This window comes from Lytechinus pictus, chromosome 8, assembly GCF_037042905.1.
Source record: "Lytechinus pictus isolate F3 Inbred chromosome 8, Lp3.0, whole genome shotgun sequence".
Taxonomy (NCBI): Eukaryota; Metazoa; Echinodermata; class Echinoidea; order Temnopleuroida; family Toxopneustidae; genus Lytechinus; species Lytechinus pictus.
The window spans coordinates 5,049,840-5,067,029 of NC_087252.1; the positions used below are offsets into that span (position 1 = coordinate 5,049,840).

At 38.2% G+C, this 17,190-nt stretch overlaps 1 protein-coding gene across 3 annotated transcripts in view; it reads left to right on the forward strand.

Moving 5' to 3' along the window:
- LOC129266479 (nephrin-like) overlaps positions 1–17,190 on the forward strand; it is a 39,689-nt gene that overhangs the window by 8,742 nt on the left and 13,757 nt on the right. For all 3 annotated transcript variants that reach the window (XR_010294373.1, XM_064103434.1, XM_064103435.1), the window contains exons 3-12: positions 1,007–1,183; positions 8,408–8,545; positions 9,403–9,597; positions 9,933–10,067; positions 10,968–11,077; positions 11,928–12,108; positions 13,662–13,742; positions 15,153–15,374; positions 15,719–16,009; positions 16,647–16,784. Coding sequence is in view for 2 of the 3 variants with exons in the window: in XM_064103434.1 (XP_063959504.1) it covers positions 1,007–1,183; positions 8,408–8,545; positions 9,403–9,597; positions 9,933–10,067; positions 10,968–11,077; positions 11,928–12,108; positions 13,662–13,742; positions 15,153–15,374; positions 15,719–16,009; positions 16,647–16,784 (1,668 nt within the window). In the remaining variant the exon portion in view is untranslated. The remainder of the gene's footprint in view (positions 1–1,006; positions 1,184–8,407; positions 8,546–9,402; positions 9,598–9,932; positions 10,068–10,967; positions 11,078–11,927; positions 12,109–13,661; positions 13,743–15,152; positions 15,375–15,718; positions 16,010–16,646; positions 16,785–17,190) is intronic.

A 17,190-nucleotide genomic window follows, 5' to 3' on the forward strand; every position in this document is an offset into this window, starting at 1 on the left:
TTGAAGCACCTCCATGATAGAAGTAGCCCTACAGTGTACTGTATGTTTTTAGCATAAGAATATTTTCACAGTTCATTACTAATTCCATAAAAATGCCATTATCTCATACCCACTTCTGTATTAAAGAAATGTGCATAGGCTTTATTTATCTTTTTAATAATCATGAACCATAAAAAAATGGGAATTAGTGGATGACATATCAGCTGCCTATGCTTACAAGATGTCCCACATTCAAACTTAACAAATTCTAACTCTTACTCTACATTGTACAGTAGAGGCTCTACCTTCTCCAAGATGTTTTTCTTAGGCCTGTAAAACAAACTTTTCGTCAGGGTTAACTTCCCTGTCAACAATTTTTTAATAAAGGTAAAAAAAAATTGCCATCCCAACAGCGATTTAATGTACTTTGATGATATAAAAGCTACAGGTCAGGACTAGGCCCATGTCTGTATGTAGAATCTCACGTTGAAACCAAAGGGGGTGGGGCAACCTAAAGGCACCTATTATCTTGAGGTCGTACCCTTTCCACAGTCTCTTGAAAAATTAATGTGGCAGAGAAATATGAGGTTGAACAGAGTCAAGAGAGAGGGTCCATTTGTCAGGTGGAATAAGCAGGTTTAAAGGTCCAGCAGGTGTTTTCTTAGATTTTGGAAATTCAGCTTATTCTATTATTTTAAATATTTATTAAGTTTGCTTTCTTAGAAATTTCAGTTTATATCTTGAATATTACTGTAAATCAAGCAAAAAATTGTTTTGTGTGTAAATCTGCGACATTGGATTTATAAGCTTTAACATTGCAGTGATTCAATGAATGGGGGATTGTCCAGAGCTCTTTCGAGCATTTTGGGGACATAATCTCCCCGAGCCCTGTGTATTTTTTCCCCTGCTGTAAATGTCTTTCTGTTTGATATATTTATTTTTTTTAACAAAAAAGTTATAGATGTGACTTCTCATTTGTTTTTAACAATACTTATTTTTCTGATTGTTTATGTATTTCACTATGCAGTCCGCTGCCAGCAGAGCTTTGCGACCACGCCGGTGGACACCGAAGTTGTGGAGGGGCAAGACGTGACCCTTCAATGTGCCGTGGACAATCTTCAAGGTCGTATTATCTGGTCCAAAGACGATGTTTTACTTGGATCAGATAGATCACTACCAGGATATGACAGATATACAGTGAAAGGTAAATGAATTAAGGCTGTTCTTGAGACAAATACCATATTTACTGGGGAATATTTATTTTTTTACCAGGCCTCTAAATTTTTTTAATGTAATAGCTTGCCCTCTGGCAAGCAAATTATACAAAAAAGTTTTTAGAGTTCAAGAATATGTTGTATAAAGGAGGAACTGCTTGCCCGAATTGTCTTATTACATTTTTTTCTCATTTTTCTGTAAGAACTACATCTCATCCTTTTCATCTCATTATTTTTCCTTAAGACTTTAGAAAAATAAAAATCTAGAAATGTATTAGAACTCTCTCTGGACTTGGCTTCTTGTCCACATACCTCCCTCCCCTACCCGGCCCACTCCACCCCAAACCACCCCCTCATTTATGGGTCAATTTTAATATCCTGAACTGCGTGCATATATCCTTCACCACATGAAAGCCGATCTATATGAGATTTCTTCTTCAAATATGGCTTACTCCTGGCTCACCCCAAACCCAGAAGAGAAACAAATTTAAATCTCTCTTCACCCCCTCTGCCCCTGCTTTAAAATTGCTTTAGAGGTCATCAAAACAGGCATAGATTTGGGTCTTTAAAGACCTCTTGGATATATGACTATTTCTTCAAAATTCATATCTATAGGCTCTACAATAAGTGGAATTATTTTTAATCTACAGTGCGTATCAAAAAAAAGTTTACACTTAGAAAAATTCCTGTAATATTACACATTTGTAATATCCTGAAGATTTTTCCACATTTTAACATTGGTACAGATCCATTTAAGCAAATGACGATATAACTCTCGAAAAATATTTCCGCTTGAGTGAGCACCACCTACTTTTGAAAAGTTAGTGAAAAATGATTTGCGCAGAACTTTGAAATAGTTATGCGAATAAAAGTAGACCTTAATCATGAAGAACACATGGAATTTAGCAAGTAAAATTGATTTGAAGATATCTTTTACCTTTTTTCACTTGTTTCCTTGCCCAAAACACTTCGAAGAGTGCATTGTGCCCCACCCCACTCCCCCACACAGTACACACCGAGGCCTTCGTGACGATATTTGCTTTACACTGAGCTGTGATTTACATGAAATGGCTTAGGCTTGATTTTCATTTTGTTAATCATTGTCAAGCTTGGGAAAGTGTGGAGAAACAAGTATTAAATGAAAAATGAAATGTAGACCCACTTTAAATTATAAAAACTTAGTGAAAAAATGCTGGAGATGTCTGATATAAACTTTTGTTCAGATTCAGTTATGTCCTCAGATCCAGCTGGCACAAAAAGTGTAAAGGTTGTGCTTACTAAGTGTTGAAATTTCAATTTGGGTGGCAAAATTGTTACAAAATGCTTGAATGTATCCGTTTTATTTCAATTGACTAAAAGTGCAAGGGAAATGTATGAGAAATGTTTCGCAGGGTAAGTTTGATTTGGCCCTTTCCCCTTGACACAGCGTGAAAACTAGCATTTCTGCGCAAACAGATTTCTGCGAGCTTTACAAAAATGGACAGTGCTCACTCAAGTGTAACATTCGGTCAAAACTTTTACTTTCATTGGATAGATGAGACCCAAACCCAAGATTATATGTGAAAAAATTACCCACATGCTGTATATTTTTTAATTTTCAGGGCTTTTTCAAAGTGTAAACTTTTTTTGAAACACACTGTATAAACTACAAGATAATAATGCTCACTATACTGCAAATCTTAAATCTTCAAACATATGTCTCACACAATGACACAAGTTGCTTTTTATTCATATATTGTTATTCAATGATTTCATCACTTGTGTTTTCTGTTAGATATTTACTTTTATACAGGCTGTCATATAGGCCCTCTTCTACATTTTTTTTATGACTCACAGTAGAAAAATTATCAGATATAAAGAAACATAGCAACCCCTCTTTAAATGCTTATTACAAACATCTTGGTCTGTATACAAAATATTAAATTTGAAGGAAAATGTAAATATGTCTTTAATCAATTTTAAGATATGTGAAATCATAGAATCATAGGACCATTAAAAATGTGTGATTCAAATTATATTAATCCCATCATGTTCAAATTTGTTTTGAGGAATGAGAGAAGTCACAATCGAGTGTATTTCGATGTTCCAACTCATAAAAGCATTATTAGCAAAACAGTTCTGAAACACTCTAGGCTCAAAGCAAGTACATACAAGTGTATTGAATTAGATGAAAAGCTATAGAGATTTATTTGTTCATTTTCCTGCTATAGATTGTTTAGGCCAAGTGTACATGTACAGAAATATAGCTTAGACCTGATATCAAGGTTAGATGAGTTTTAAGTAATTTAATGGGAATTGAACTTCTCCCGACCTCCATGAACTCTGACCTTGTAGCCTTGCTTTTTAATCCTAATGGAACGCCAAGGAAACTCAGAATAGTCTCGATTCTAAACCCTTTGTTTGTTTCATTTTGAATGTACAGTATTACACTTGGATGAAGATTTGGTCATTTAGATATCGGCCTTTATCATAGTGAGCATCAAATTTTCAACAACAAAATTGCAGGCTTACTTTCATATAAACTATGTAGGCCTATATATTAAGGTCATACGAGTCATGTTTCTTTCTTTCTCCTCTACTCTGGGAAGACAATTGATCAGGAAAACTAAATGAAGGATAGAAAGAGTGAAAAAAGAATGAAAGACAAAATTTTTTATCCAGTCTACATTTTCATTGCCTAGATCATGACAATCACCCCTCCCCTATTCTATCAGTTTTGTTTTGATAAATTGGCTTTGTTTCAAATCTACGGAAAAACAAGTAAATGATAAAAAAAATTAAGGATAGGATAAATTTGAAATAAAGAAAAGAGAAATTCATTCAGTCCATTTCTTCATCAACCTTTAACATGTAGCCTACTTTATCATTTCTGTTTTGTTTTGTTTGATTTCTACAACAAAACAATGGCATGTTTTGAAATTTGTATAAATATTTGGACTTGGGATCTAGATTTATTTTGAGATGTAGGCCCTACATGACTTGTGTTCCTTTTATCTTAAAAAAGTACAATGCCATCTTCAACCCTGATCAGACCAGCTTAAGCATTCAGACTGATTTTATTTTGTTTCATTGTATTGTTTCAACTGTTTTTGGCATTTGAAAAAAGAAAAACAACAACCATTTGTGGATCATCTCAACATTAAGTATATAGCAATACCATACACCTGTATGTGCATTAGGACTGTATGAATATGGAAAATGAAACCTTTGAAACATGATAGCTTGTGCGAAAACAGAACAAAAATCAAAGAAACAGATAAACAAAAGTTTGAGAAAAATTGAATAAACAATCAGAAAGTTATGAGCATTTGAAGTTTAGATCATTATTTTAATGTAGATCCTCCTATTGGCAATGTGACAAAGATGTGTGATGTTACATTTGAACAACTTTGCCAGTACTTTTATATACAGTATATCACATTTATCAGTAGATCATGTATTCTTTCTATAGGAGGGCATGTAATACAGATTTTCAAAGAATACATTATGTAGATAAAGATTTTGTATCACCATAAGAAAGAGCAAAAAGAGACATTTTGGGGGCATTTCATAGTCAGTCAAAGGGAAAATTGTTTACATGTGACATTGTAGTATTTAGGAACTCAGAGACATAAAACTAGATACAATGAATTTAGAAGTAGAGATGATTTAATCTATTCCAAGATGTCCGATCATATTGAGATCATGTGTACATAAAGGGGACTGAGCCCTCGACGTTGACTGTTAGCACAGTCTTACAAACACAACATATTTCCCTCCTTTAAAGAGATGAATAATGTTATATAACTAAGTCCAGATATGAGTTCAAAAGTTTATGAGTCCAGAAAATAAAACTTGTTTATTAACAACAAGCCTGAAATTTTATTAACCTATATTGAGCAATTGTTTCATATGAGTCCAAAACTTAAACGTTCCAGTTTTTTAATTTCTATGCTCAATACTTGTCGGCTCTAAGGATTTAAGATCTGTAATCTCGTAGATATCCAGGTCGTCTCCTTAGACGCTGAGAACGACGAACAGTTCGCGGTTCTGCTCGCTGTTGCTCTTGATCTTCAGTGCTTGTAGGGAATGGAAAGGTGTCTTCCCAATCGCTTTCATTCATGTTGCCTGGCTTGCTCGCGATAATGCGTCTGGTGTTCCATCGCGTTCCGTCATCTAGTACAAATGCATTCGAGCCGAGCTTGTTCACGATCTGTTTGGGTTTCGATACCCCCGAAGCTAGCTTGTGCTTGCGATTTGGACGCTTTACACGAACCCAGTCACCGATAGCGAATTTCGGTGTGATTGCTCGTCTGCGTTTGTCAGTGTACGCTTTCATGCTTTGCTGTTTCCTCTCAATCTCTCTCGCTTCAGCCTGTGTGCTTGCAGGCTCTGAAACCGGTGGTTTCAGGATGTTGAATGGCATACGGAGGTTCCGTCCCAACATCAACTCTGCTGGAGTTTTTCCGGTTAGCGAATGAGGTGTTGAGCGATACGTGCGTAGTAGGGTCTGGATGGCCTTATCGAAGGTCATTCCATCTGCGAGATTCGCTTTCAAGCTCTCCTTGATTACCCGGTTGAAACGCTCTACGCCGCCATTGCTTTGAGGGTTGTAGCGAGTTGTGAGGCGATGTTGAATTCCATTAACGGCTAGGAATTCTTCGAACTGTTCAGACGTGAACTGTGGTCCATTGTCCGTGGTGATAGATTCTGGAAGACCCCACTTGGTAAACATCTTCTCCAAGATGCTAATGACTGATGTCGTAGTGACTGAGCTTGTTGCTGCTATCTCAGGCCACTTGCTATGGAGGTCGTGTACAACTAACAAAAATCGCTGACTTTGAGGAGCGGCTTGGACTTCCCCAAAGATGTCGACTTGAAGTTGCTGCCATGGCTTCTTCGGCCATGGGGTCGGCTGCAGTGGTGCTGGCCGCGGTTGAGTTTTCTCGCTGAGAGTACACGCTTCACAAGATCTGACGAGATCTTCTACGCGTCGATCGATCGCTGGCCACCAGATTGCTTCGCGACATCGTTGCTTCATCTTCACCACACCTGGATGACTTTCATGTGCGGTTTGTAACAAACGATGTTGAAGCGATTTCGGGATTACCGCTTGGGTGCCACGGGCGATACACGTGTCGTCGAAGATAGCTAGCTCATTGCGAACACGATGATATGGAACGAGGTCTTCGGAAATCTCTCTAGGCCATGCTGTTTGGAGATAATGACAGACCTTCTGTAGAGTTGCGTCTGCGGCTGACTCTGTTTTCAGCTGCTCACGCGTCACAAGCTTTGCGGTCACGTGAGAGATCACCATAAGAACGTAGTCTTCGACGTCGTCTTCGATGTCGCTTCTTGCATGGCTATCGCGATTGCTATTCGCGTTCGGTGTACAGCTAAGCATATCTGCTACTCGGTTGCGTGAACCCGCGAGATATTCGACCTTGAAATCATATTGGTGCAGTCGATCTGACCATCTGTAGATGCGGAGTGGGCGGTGTCCAGATCCTGAAGTGCTCAACAAGGTTGTTAAGGCTTGATGGTCAGTACGAAGTGTGAACTTGCGACCGTAGAGGTACATATGCCAGTGTTCGCAGGCATAGATGCATGCGAGAGCTTCGCGTTCTCCTGTAGAATACTTTCGCTCTGTGTCCGACAACGCTCGAGATGCGAATGCGACCGGACGTACACTGCCGTCGATCGTTTGCGATAACACTGCTCCGATAGCGAACGCTGACGCGTCTGTAGTCACGTACGTTTCAGCGCTTGGAGTGAAGTGAGCGAGAACTGGCGGCTCTGCGATTCTTCCTTTGAGCGTGTTGAATGCGGTCTCTTGTGCGTTGTGCCATTCCCAAAGCGCGTCCTTCCGGAGAAGCTTCTGCAGAGGTTCTGCGATTTCTGCGTATTGTGGCACGAATTTGCGGTAGAAGTTCGTTGTTCCCAAGAATGAGGCTAGCTCCTTCACATTCGTTGGGGCTGGGAGTGTTCCCTTCTTAAGTGTCAGACCGTCATCCTCCATTAACAGACGTTCTCTAATACGGGGAATAGACGTCTTTTCGATTAGTTGATCTCTAACCAGTTCATCGTTTAAGGTGCCAAACTTGCACTTGGATGCCAGTTCGGTTATGGCTGCCACATATTGTTTTACTGGCTCCCCATGACCTTGTACTCTCTGTCGGAAATGATATCGTTCAATCATCACACTTGTTTTTGGCCCAAAATATTTCTCAAGTTCATCAACAGCTTTATCGTACGTACCGGTAGTAGACACTTCCAGCTGTCCGAAGATCCGCTGCCCCTCCCTGCCCAAACAGTGGATCAGGATTGCGCGGCGGCGGAGGTCGGGTATCTCCGCTGTGTCCAACCCGCTTGCAGTCAAATACGTTTTGAAGCTCAAAATCCATCGTGACCAAGGCACAGGAGGTTCTCCTGGGGTTGCTAGGAATGGGTTAGGTGCTACAAGACCTATTCCAGCCATCCTCGTCGCCAGATGTAGTATTTAGGAACTCAGAGACATAAAACTAGATACAATGAATTTAGAAGTAGAGATGATTTAATCTATTCCAAGATGTCCGATCATATTGAGATCATGTGTACATAAAGGGGATTGAGCCCTCGACGTTGACTGTTAGCACAGTCTTACAAACACAACAGACATCACACATCTTTGTCGCATTTCCAATAGGAGAATCTCCATAGCATTTATTAGTGATCACAATATTCAAGTGCTCATAACTTTCTCATTATTTGTCCGATTTTTCTCAAACTGTCTTTGATCTTATTCTTTGATTTTTCTGTTTCCACACAAGCCCACTTGTTCCAAAGGTTTGATTCCCCTTTGATTTCTCCTTGCCTGGATATATACATGTACATGGAATATTGAATATGCCAAAAACAGCAACAATAACAATTGTAAAAGACCCCCCTAGACAAATAAAATCTACAATGCTAAGCAGTCTATTACACATACACATACACCTGTACAAACATGTGTAGCAACACCACCAGTGCCAAGACCATAGCAATATCAGAAATGAAATTGATTGATTTAGTGAATTTATCTCTGCATTCACTTCAATAACATGATACAAGATAATACAAACATGATACAAAATAATACATAAACACATTTTTTTTCAGTCTTCACTTCTTTCATGTACAAGAAAATATTTATGGGGAAAAACACTATTTATTGTGATTTAAATTTTTATTTTTTATTTATTTATTTGATTTAGGGGATGCTACAAGAGAGGGTAATCTAGAAATCCAGAGAGCTGATATCAGTGATGATGCTGAATATAGATGTCATGTGACAGCAACTGATGCTACACATCAGAATCTAAGATCAGAGCCTGCTGCTGTTATTGTGCTATGTAAGAATGCTTTTATCATTTAATCAAGTCAACATAAAAAAATATATTATTGCAGTAAACTCTCAGTATAAATTTGATTTTAGGTATTATGGTAACAAGGATGATGACAGTTGATAATGATTATGATGATGATGATGATAATGATGATAGTGATGATAGTGGTGATGGTGGTGGTGGTGATGATGATGGTGATGGTGGTGACGATGATGATGATTATCATGATAGTGGCAATGGTGGTGGTGGTGGTGATGATAGTAATGATGATGACAGCGGTTGTGATGATGATGGCGGTGGTGATGATGAAAGTGATTTTGATGATGGAAGTGGTGGTGATGATTATGATTTTAATGATGGTAGTGGTCGTGATGATTATGATGATGAAGATGATGATACTGATAGTAGTGATGGTGATGACAGTGATGATGGTGATGGTGGTGGTGGTAGTGTAGTGATGATGGAGGTGGTGATGATGAAAGTGATTTTGATGATGGAAGTGGTGGTGATGATTATGATTTTAATGATGGTAGTGGTCGTGATGATGATGATGAAGATGATGAAGATGATGATACTGATAGTAGTGATGGTGATGACAGTGATGATGGTGATGGTGGTGGTGGTAGTGTAGTGATGATGGAGGTGGTGATGATGAAAGTGATTTTGATGATGGAAGTGGTGGTGATGATTATGATTTTAATGATGGTAGTGGTCGTGATGATGATGATGATGAAGATGATGATACTGATAGTAGTGATGGTGATGACAGTGATGATGGTGATGGTGGTAGTGTAGTGATGATGGAGGTGGTGGGGGAAGTGATAATGATCTTCATGCTTTGTTTCTCATTTGTTCCTGTACAGTACCACCTGACCCTCCGGTTATTGATAATCAGGCCAATGGGTCAAGCATCACCATCCAACCCCCTGCAACAGTCACTCTACCATGCAGAGCCAACAATGGCAAGCCAGCACCGGTCATCACCTGGCTCAAGGGAGGGGACGATCTGGCGTACGGGAACCCAGAGGTGGTGTCGACACCAGCCGGGGATCCTACTGGTCAGTATGCTTGGGTAGTGGTGTTACGTTAAAGTGACACTGAAGTAACACCAAGGTTACACTCTGAAAGATCAATGATTTTACAGACATTCTCATGAAATCAGTGTTTACTGCAAGTACATTTGTTTATTTTTAAACTGGTGTAATGCCAGGCATATTGTGCAGTAACACCTTGTTAACACCTAAATGACAGCAGGATGAAACGTACATTTTAGCTACCATGTTCTGATACAACTATCACCCATTTAATACATGATGCTCACATTCCAACACCTAGTTGACACCCATTGAACACCTCTACACAATGCTTATACTTGATTATAATTTCTCATTAGGTAAAAGAGTGAATGCAGTCAGCACCCTAACACTCAACCCTGAGAAAGAGGATAATGGTGTAACCTATGCCTGTAAGGTGTCTCATGGAGCCCTTTCATCTCCTCTCTTGACCTACGTCACCCTCGATGTCCGATGTAAGTAATAAAAAAAGTCTAACCACTGGAAAACACAGGTCGTGTGGTCTAGTGGTTAGAGCATTGGACTCATAATCGCAAGGTTGTGAGTTCAGATCCCCACTCTGCCATTGTCTCCACTTTGAAGGCCCAAGAGTAATATCTGTCATCTGTAAGGTCAGCCAATACGACTGATTAACCTAGACGTAAAATATTTCCTAGGTAATTGCTTATATACCAGCTTGGCGTTTACCAGCAAAACGCTGTCCTGCCGAGTTCCTGCGGGAGTTACCATAAAACAGAAAACAGAACAGAACAGAAAACAGAAATTTTATTTTTAATTTTGCAGTTCCATAATATTATGTGCAAGTACCTGTATGCAGGAGAGATGATCTGTTTTTTATTTATCTCTGCTTTTTAGTTCATGGGAAAAAGATGTACATTTATGTGCTGAAATGATCTTGGATTGAGAATTTCATTTGGGAAGGAAAAATTGAGAAAAATAACGGGTAAACATGTACAAAAGGATTTATTTTATAATAGACTTGGCCATTTATCACTTTACTATGTCACTGGCTATTGGTATTTTGTTATTTGTTGTTGTAATGTATTTTTGTTTTTGTTTATGCATACACAACATGTAGGTAGGTGAATGCAGTATGTATCGAATACCATTGAGTTATGCACAAGACATGTGCCTGATCTAAAGTCTGTAACTTTCTTATAATTATCAATTTGTCGAGGTCAAAATTCTATTTATTCATCCATTTCATACCTTGTTTATAAGTTGTCTTATTTCATCTGCATGTGCATCTTGATTGCTATTACAGGCAGATGTACATTATGCTCTGTATATCTTTAATTATCGTTTATTATCACATTCCATTTTTCAATTTTTCTTTTCTCAATCATGTTCCATAGTTCCACCATCAGCGCCTGTCATCTCAGGGTACTCGGCAGGTACCATTGTTAAAACGGGGGACGTGCTGCTCCTTCGTTGTACTTCTCTTGGAGGGAACCCACTAGCAGAGGTAAATTTATCGCTAGAGAATTTATTATAGCTTAAGATATTCCCTCATCGGCTAAATACTACTATAAGATGGAACTAGGAAACACCATGAATCAGTAATAGTTGCTGACTTGCTGTTTTTGTGGCCAAAAGCAATGTTTACTGATATTTACTGTCGAGGGACATCGTGGCCTAGTGGTATTGACTAGCCTTTCAGTCATATGGTCGCAGGTTGGAATCCTCGCCTTGGCCTGTTTTCCTTCAGCAAGAACTTTATCCACACTGTGCTGCACTCGACCCAGGTGAGGTAAATGGGTACCTGTCAGATTCAATTCCTTGAATGCAATGAGCGCCGGGGGAAAAAGTGGTAGTTTTAAACTAGAGCTGGGGTAATAATAGTAGCACTTTGTATCCTAAGGCGAAATTGCTATATAAATCCAGCTATTATGATTAATTGCGCGCTGATGTTGCAATCTTGTACATTCATACAATTAAATTCAACAATCTTAATAATTAGTTTTTTCCCCTACCTTCAAGTTAGATAAGCTAGTAAGAAGCAATAGTTCTTGGATAACATCTATTAAATAATAGTAAGTATCAATGGTGCAATATGGAAATCTTGAATTAAAGAAAATAACATGGAAACAATTGTCATTATTATTCCCCCAAAATTAATTGTGCAAAGAGTTAAACAATAATGAAGTGTTACTCCCCATTCCCAAAACTGTGTTAATAGCAAACTACATACATGTATATGATTTTCTGATTATTTTTTTTTAAAGTCCTATGTATCAAGACTAAGCTACAGCACACAAGTCTATTAAATGCTCTCCATTACAAGTACCTTGCTTCCTTTTTTCTGCCTCTCAAAGGTGTACTGGTATAAGAACGATGCTAGGATGGATTACTCCTTCATGACGGATGGAGTCAGTGCCTTCAATTCTCTGCCTCTTGATGTCGACTACAGTGATAATAACGCCATCTACAAATGTGTGGCTACCAGTGTGGTCCTGGCCGAGCCTATGAGTACTCAGATACAACTTAGTGTCAACTGTAAGCATGCTATCTATAGTGTTGATAATGGTATTGATAATGGTATTGATAATGGTGTTGATAATGGTACCGGTATTGATAATGGTTATGACAATGGTATTGATTATGGTATAGATAATGGATATGGTGTGGAATATGGTGTTGATAATGGTATTGATAAAGGTTTTGATAATGGTATTGATAATGGTGTTGATAATGGTATTGATAATGGTTTTGACAATGGTATTGATTATGGTATTGATAACGGTATTGACAATGGGATAGATAATGGAAATGCTATGGAATATGGTGTTGATAATGGTATTGTTATTGGTGTTGATGGTAGACCTGATCGAATTTACAATAATGCCATCATGTATAAATGTGTTGCTTGTGTTGTTGGCGATGATGATGTGGATGATTCAAAAGGAAGCAACAGTTGCAGTAGTGCTACATAAAATGAAAATCAATTATAGGTCCAAATCAGCCTCTTTATTAACCCAGTACCAAATTGATTGAACAACAGCTTGATATCAGTAGTAGATGTGAAGATAGTGTGAAATATTTACTGCTTTATAAGAATTATATTGACACCTAGATAGATCCTTGTTAGTTTACAGTTTATTGGTTGTTTGATATCAATCACTTAGCCCATTTTACAATGACATCATCATTGAGCAATTTTGATTCCATATGATTTTGTCCATTGCTTGCTTGCCCGACCACCGGCGCTACACATAAACACTCTCCATTAGCAGTGCGACATTCACCAGACAGTGCATCCACTGCATACACTTTTGCATCCAAATTCATGAATGTCAAATGAGAAGGATCTATTTTTTTTTCATTTGTGCACTGGACAGAATACTTCATTCCGTGTAAGCTGAAATAAATGTTCTATTTAACTCTGCAACATCTCATTAGATCATTTCATCTTTCACCTCATGAAGTATTCTGTCCTTTGCACTCACAAATATTCATTATTTGTATACTATTGACCATGGTGAGGGAAAACATTACTTTGGCTTTTTCCAGCGCGCGACACTGGCACTGGTCCGACAGTCAGAGACCAGTAAAAATTGCTGTTGGGCCAGTAACTTTTCAGAAATAGCCAAGTTTACTGGTCCGACATGACCAGTAAAATATATCAAACTAATACAAATGATATTTTTTTCTCCTTTGTTAAATATATAAATGGCTCTGGTGTCTCAAAAATGGCTCTTTGAAATTGAGAAATAGTTCTCATGAATTATGTTGTGTATGTGTGTGTGTGTGTACTGTTTTTTTTTTTTTTTGGGGGGTAACAATAAGCTATAAAAGACAGCAAAATAAACTAAAGTTTTTTAATATTTTTCTTTTTTTTACCAGTAAAGTTTAGGTTCGGACCAGTAAAAAATAGAAAAATTGGGTATCTACTGGTCCAGCACGACCAGGTCGGACCAGTAGAAAAAAGGGTTAGTGTAGAGCCTTGCTTTTTCATCTTCTCATCTCCTCCCATTTCCCTTTATATTATTTGATAAATTGATATATCATGTATAATGTATTATATGTCTTGATGTATTGTAATTTTGCAGTTGCCCCAGCATATGTGAATATCACCGGTCATGAGAAAATGGTTCAGTCAGATGCCACGCTCACACTTAAATGCACATCAGGTATGTGTAAGAAGTAGTTCTGTTAAGGCCACCGCACACATTATGATTGATCTATGATTTGATGTTTGGAATGAAACATAATACGTTTGGCTCAGTCGGTAATGCGTCTGCCTGTCGAACCAAAGATCATGGGTTCGAGTCCACCCCGGGCGGATGACTGAAGCCAGTGCATTGTGTGTAAACGTCTCTCCCATGTTTCATAGATGCAGCCTATGTTACAGTGGAAACACTCCGTCCCTCGGATTAGACGTTAAATGGAGGCCCTGTGTAGAGGAGAGTCACTGCCTTTGCACGTTAGGAACCCACTGCACTATTCGTATAAGAGTAGGGGGAAACCACTATGTAGTGGTCCACCTGCACTCCCTCCCAATCAGTTATATCAGGAGGAGAGACCTGCAGGTCATAGTGATTCAGTTCGCTTTTCGACTCCCAGGCACAGGTGACACCAAACAAATAATAATAATAATAATAATGATAATAAAATTTGATCAAATATTGAGACATGGAGCATGTTGCTGTGTAAAGTTCTAAATTGTCATACAAATATTTATCCTAAAACCTTTGACTATGCGAACATCCTTATTAGAATAAAAATAGCGAATTGAATGTCTAGTTGTAATGACGCCATAGCAATTGTATGTTTGGCTACGATTTGAATCCAATTTGGCCTTTACTCCAAAATAATGCTTGCAATCATCCAAAATCGGTATTAGTATTCTTACAGCTATTTTGAACCTCAAATAAAAAGAAATTTTTCATTCACATTTTTAGAAAGAGCAAAATGCGATATGTTCCAAGATCGGGTCGTAAGGTGTGCGGTGACCTTTATATAAAGGCAGAATGTCTTCGGTACAAATAGAAACAAGCTAATCATTACACCAAAAAATAGTACATACAAGTTCAATTCAAGTTCAATTCAATTTTCAATCATAAAATCATAAAATATATATATACAAAGTAACATGAAGCAATTGAGATTTAATCTAATGAATGAAATTGGAGACTAATATGGAAGTTAAAAAAACTTGTAAGGCATAGTCATAAAGCATAAGGCAAATAGGGAAAAGAAAAACATGGTTGAACATGTTACAATATAATACATACTGCCTTAAAAATGATGTACATTGCTGTTTTTACATATATAATCTAAGTTTGGCCTGAATGTTTTAGCCATAATTTGTTGTAATATGTCAGTGAACCATTTAGTAAAATTTTACTTAGTATATATTAGTATATATCTCACAACCCTTGTAAAAAAGTACCATACAGTACCATGGTATACTATGGTAATATCAAAGTATACCATGGTACTGTATGGTACTTTTTTACAAGGGAATAATTGTTTCTTTCTTTACAACAAATTTTTATTTGGTAATGATTCCCAAACTTCCATCCCTTCGTGTTTCCCAGCCAACAGCAACCCGGCGTCTTCCATCTCCTGGTTCACCGGCGGACGTCAGGTCCACACTCACGATGACGTAGTGGTCGAAGCCCCCAATGGAGGCTTCGTCACCTCGCAGGAACTGACGATCACGATGACGGCCGATACGGACAGCGTAGATTACATGTGCCAGGCAACCAATCAGGAGCTTTATGAGACCACTTCTGATACGGTGACTGTCAATGTGATGTGTAAGTATTTTCCATCGTTTTTGACTGTTGAAGCATTACAAATACCTTACATTCAATTCCAAACCCAGCCTAAGCCCCAATAGCAAGTATAATTGGGTGTTGCATGGAAGTTGATTTGGAGATGAAAGCAAGTAAAATTTGCATTTGACATAATGATTTTAAGATATTATGTCTCAACTAGAAAGAATCCGCTAGGAGGTGTTAAATCTTGTGATGCGTGTAACTATAGCCTCGTGAATCAGGTCCTTCCTGTTGAATAGTGTATGCAAGTCCTCTGATGAAGCTAACATGTACACCATAATACTCTAGATAAATGAGATATCCTATTTTTTTTCCCTCCAAAGATCCCCCAGAAAATCCTGGAATTACCGGCTATGAGGTTGGCACGGAAGTCAAAGCCGAGAACCTTCTCCGTCTGGTGTGCTTTGCGATGGGCGGCAACCCTCTCGCCACTCTCGTCTGGTATAAGAATGGAGAGGTCCAGGAGGCGGAGACCGGAACCCAAAGCATTCTTTCCACCAGTACGCTGAGGATAATCTTGGATGAGACGGACAACGGGGCGGTGTATTCCTGTAATGCTTCCAACGAGGCCACGCCTGTTCCTCTACAGGCCAGTGTTACCCTCAATGTCCTCTGTAAGTCTGAAATCAAGCGCCATTTTGCAGTTCAGCTTTACCTCATTCAGGGACATAAATTTCCTCAGGACTACATTAATTATTTTAACTCTTTTCACTCCTGAAATTGACAGATTTTTTTTCTTCTAAACCTTCTTCATAGTTTGAACCTCTCCAAAACACACTGGATGTATGTATAAAAATGAAAGATAACTTAAGTTTGATGATGCCAACTATAATATTTGAATAGGGATACATAATTATGTTACATGTAATAATCACATTGCCAATAGGGATGGTTGATGGCCTAGACTAAAATAATTGCTGATTCTTGGATAAGCGATTAGAAGTTCAAAGTTCATAGCCATCAAGTATTAAAAGTTATACAAGAATAATTGCCAACTATCAAAGAGAGGGCAGGCATATACCAGTAATCACTTTTATTAAATATATTTGTTTGATCTTTTGGGCCTGACGTTACCATCATAGTATAATGGAAAATAACCCATATTTACCAGGACTGTAAGAAGCAGAATTGAACGGGCAGTCATCCCAGACCTTTTTAAATACAGTTTTTTTTATCATTCCCAGAGTTTGGCAGGTCTGGGCTAGGAGCCAAGCTACTAATCTTAACCTCTAACCTCCCCATTTGCTTTAGTCCCACCCAGTTCCGTTACTGTGAGTGTTGACCCACCTGAAGCCAAGGAGGGTGATAGTGTTACGGTGACCTGTGAGACGGCAAGTAGCAACCCAGAGTCTGAGATCTCATGGTGGAGAGATGGTGTTCCAATAGAAAGTAAGTCATCAGGGTCCTGCTACATAAATAATAATATTACATCTACATCGGTCATGAAGAGAGGTGTTCGTGGTAGGTCAACAAGCCATCACATGATCATAGCTGCTAGGATCGCTTTTGTAATTTTCTAGGTTTTAATGTAGCCTTAGTGAATATAACTGTGTTGTGAATATTGGTGCAACTTATTTTGCTACAAGAGAGACATATCATACATGTAAGGAAATGTGATTAATTTTGATTTCACTAAGAAATAGAAAGTGGGGACATGCAGATTATTGCTGTTAGTTGACAACATAAAATGATTTATTGACACTGAAATAGTTTTTGATATAAAATATTTAATTTCTTGATAGAGTCTATAAAAATACTTTTTATATATCAACCCTACTTTAATAGGGCTTATACA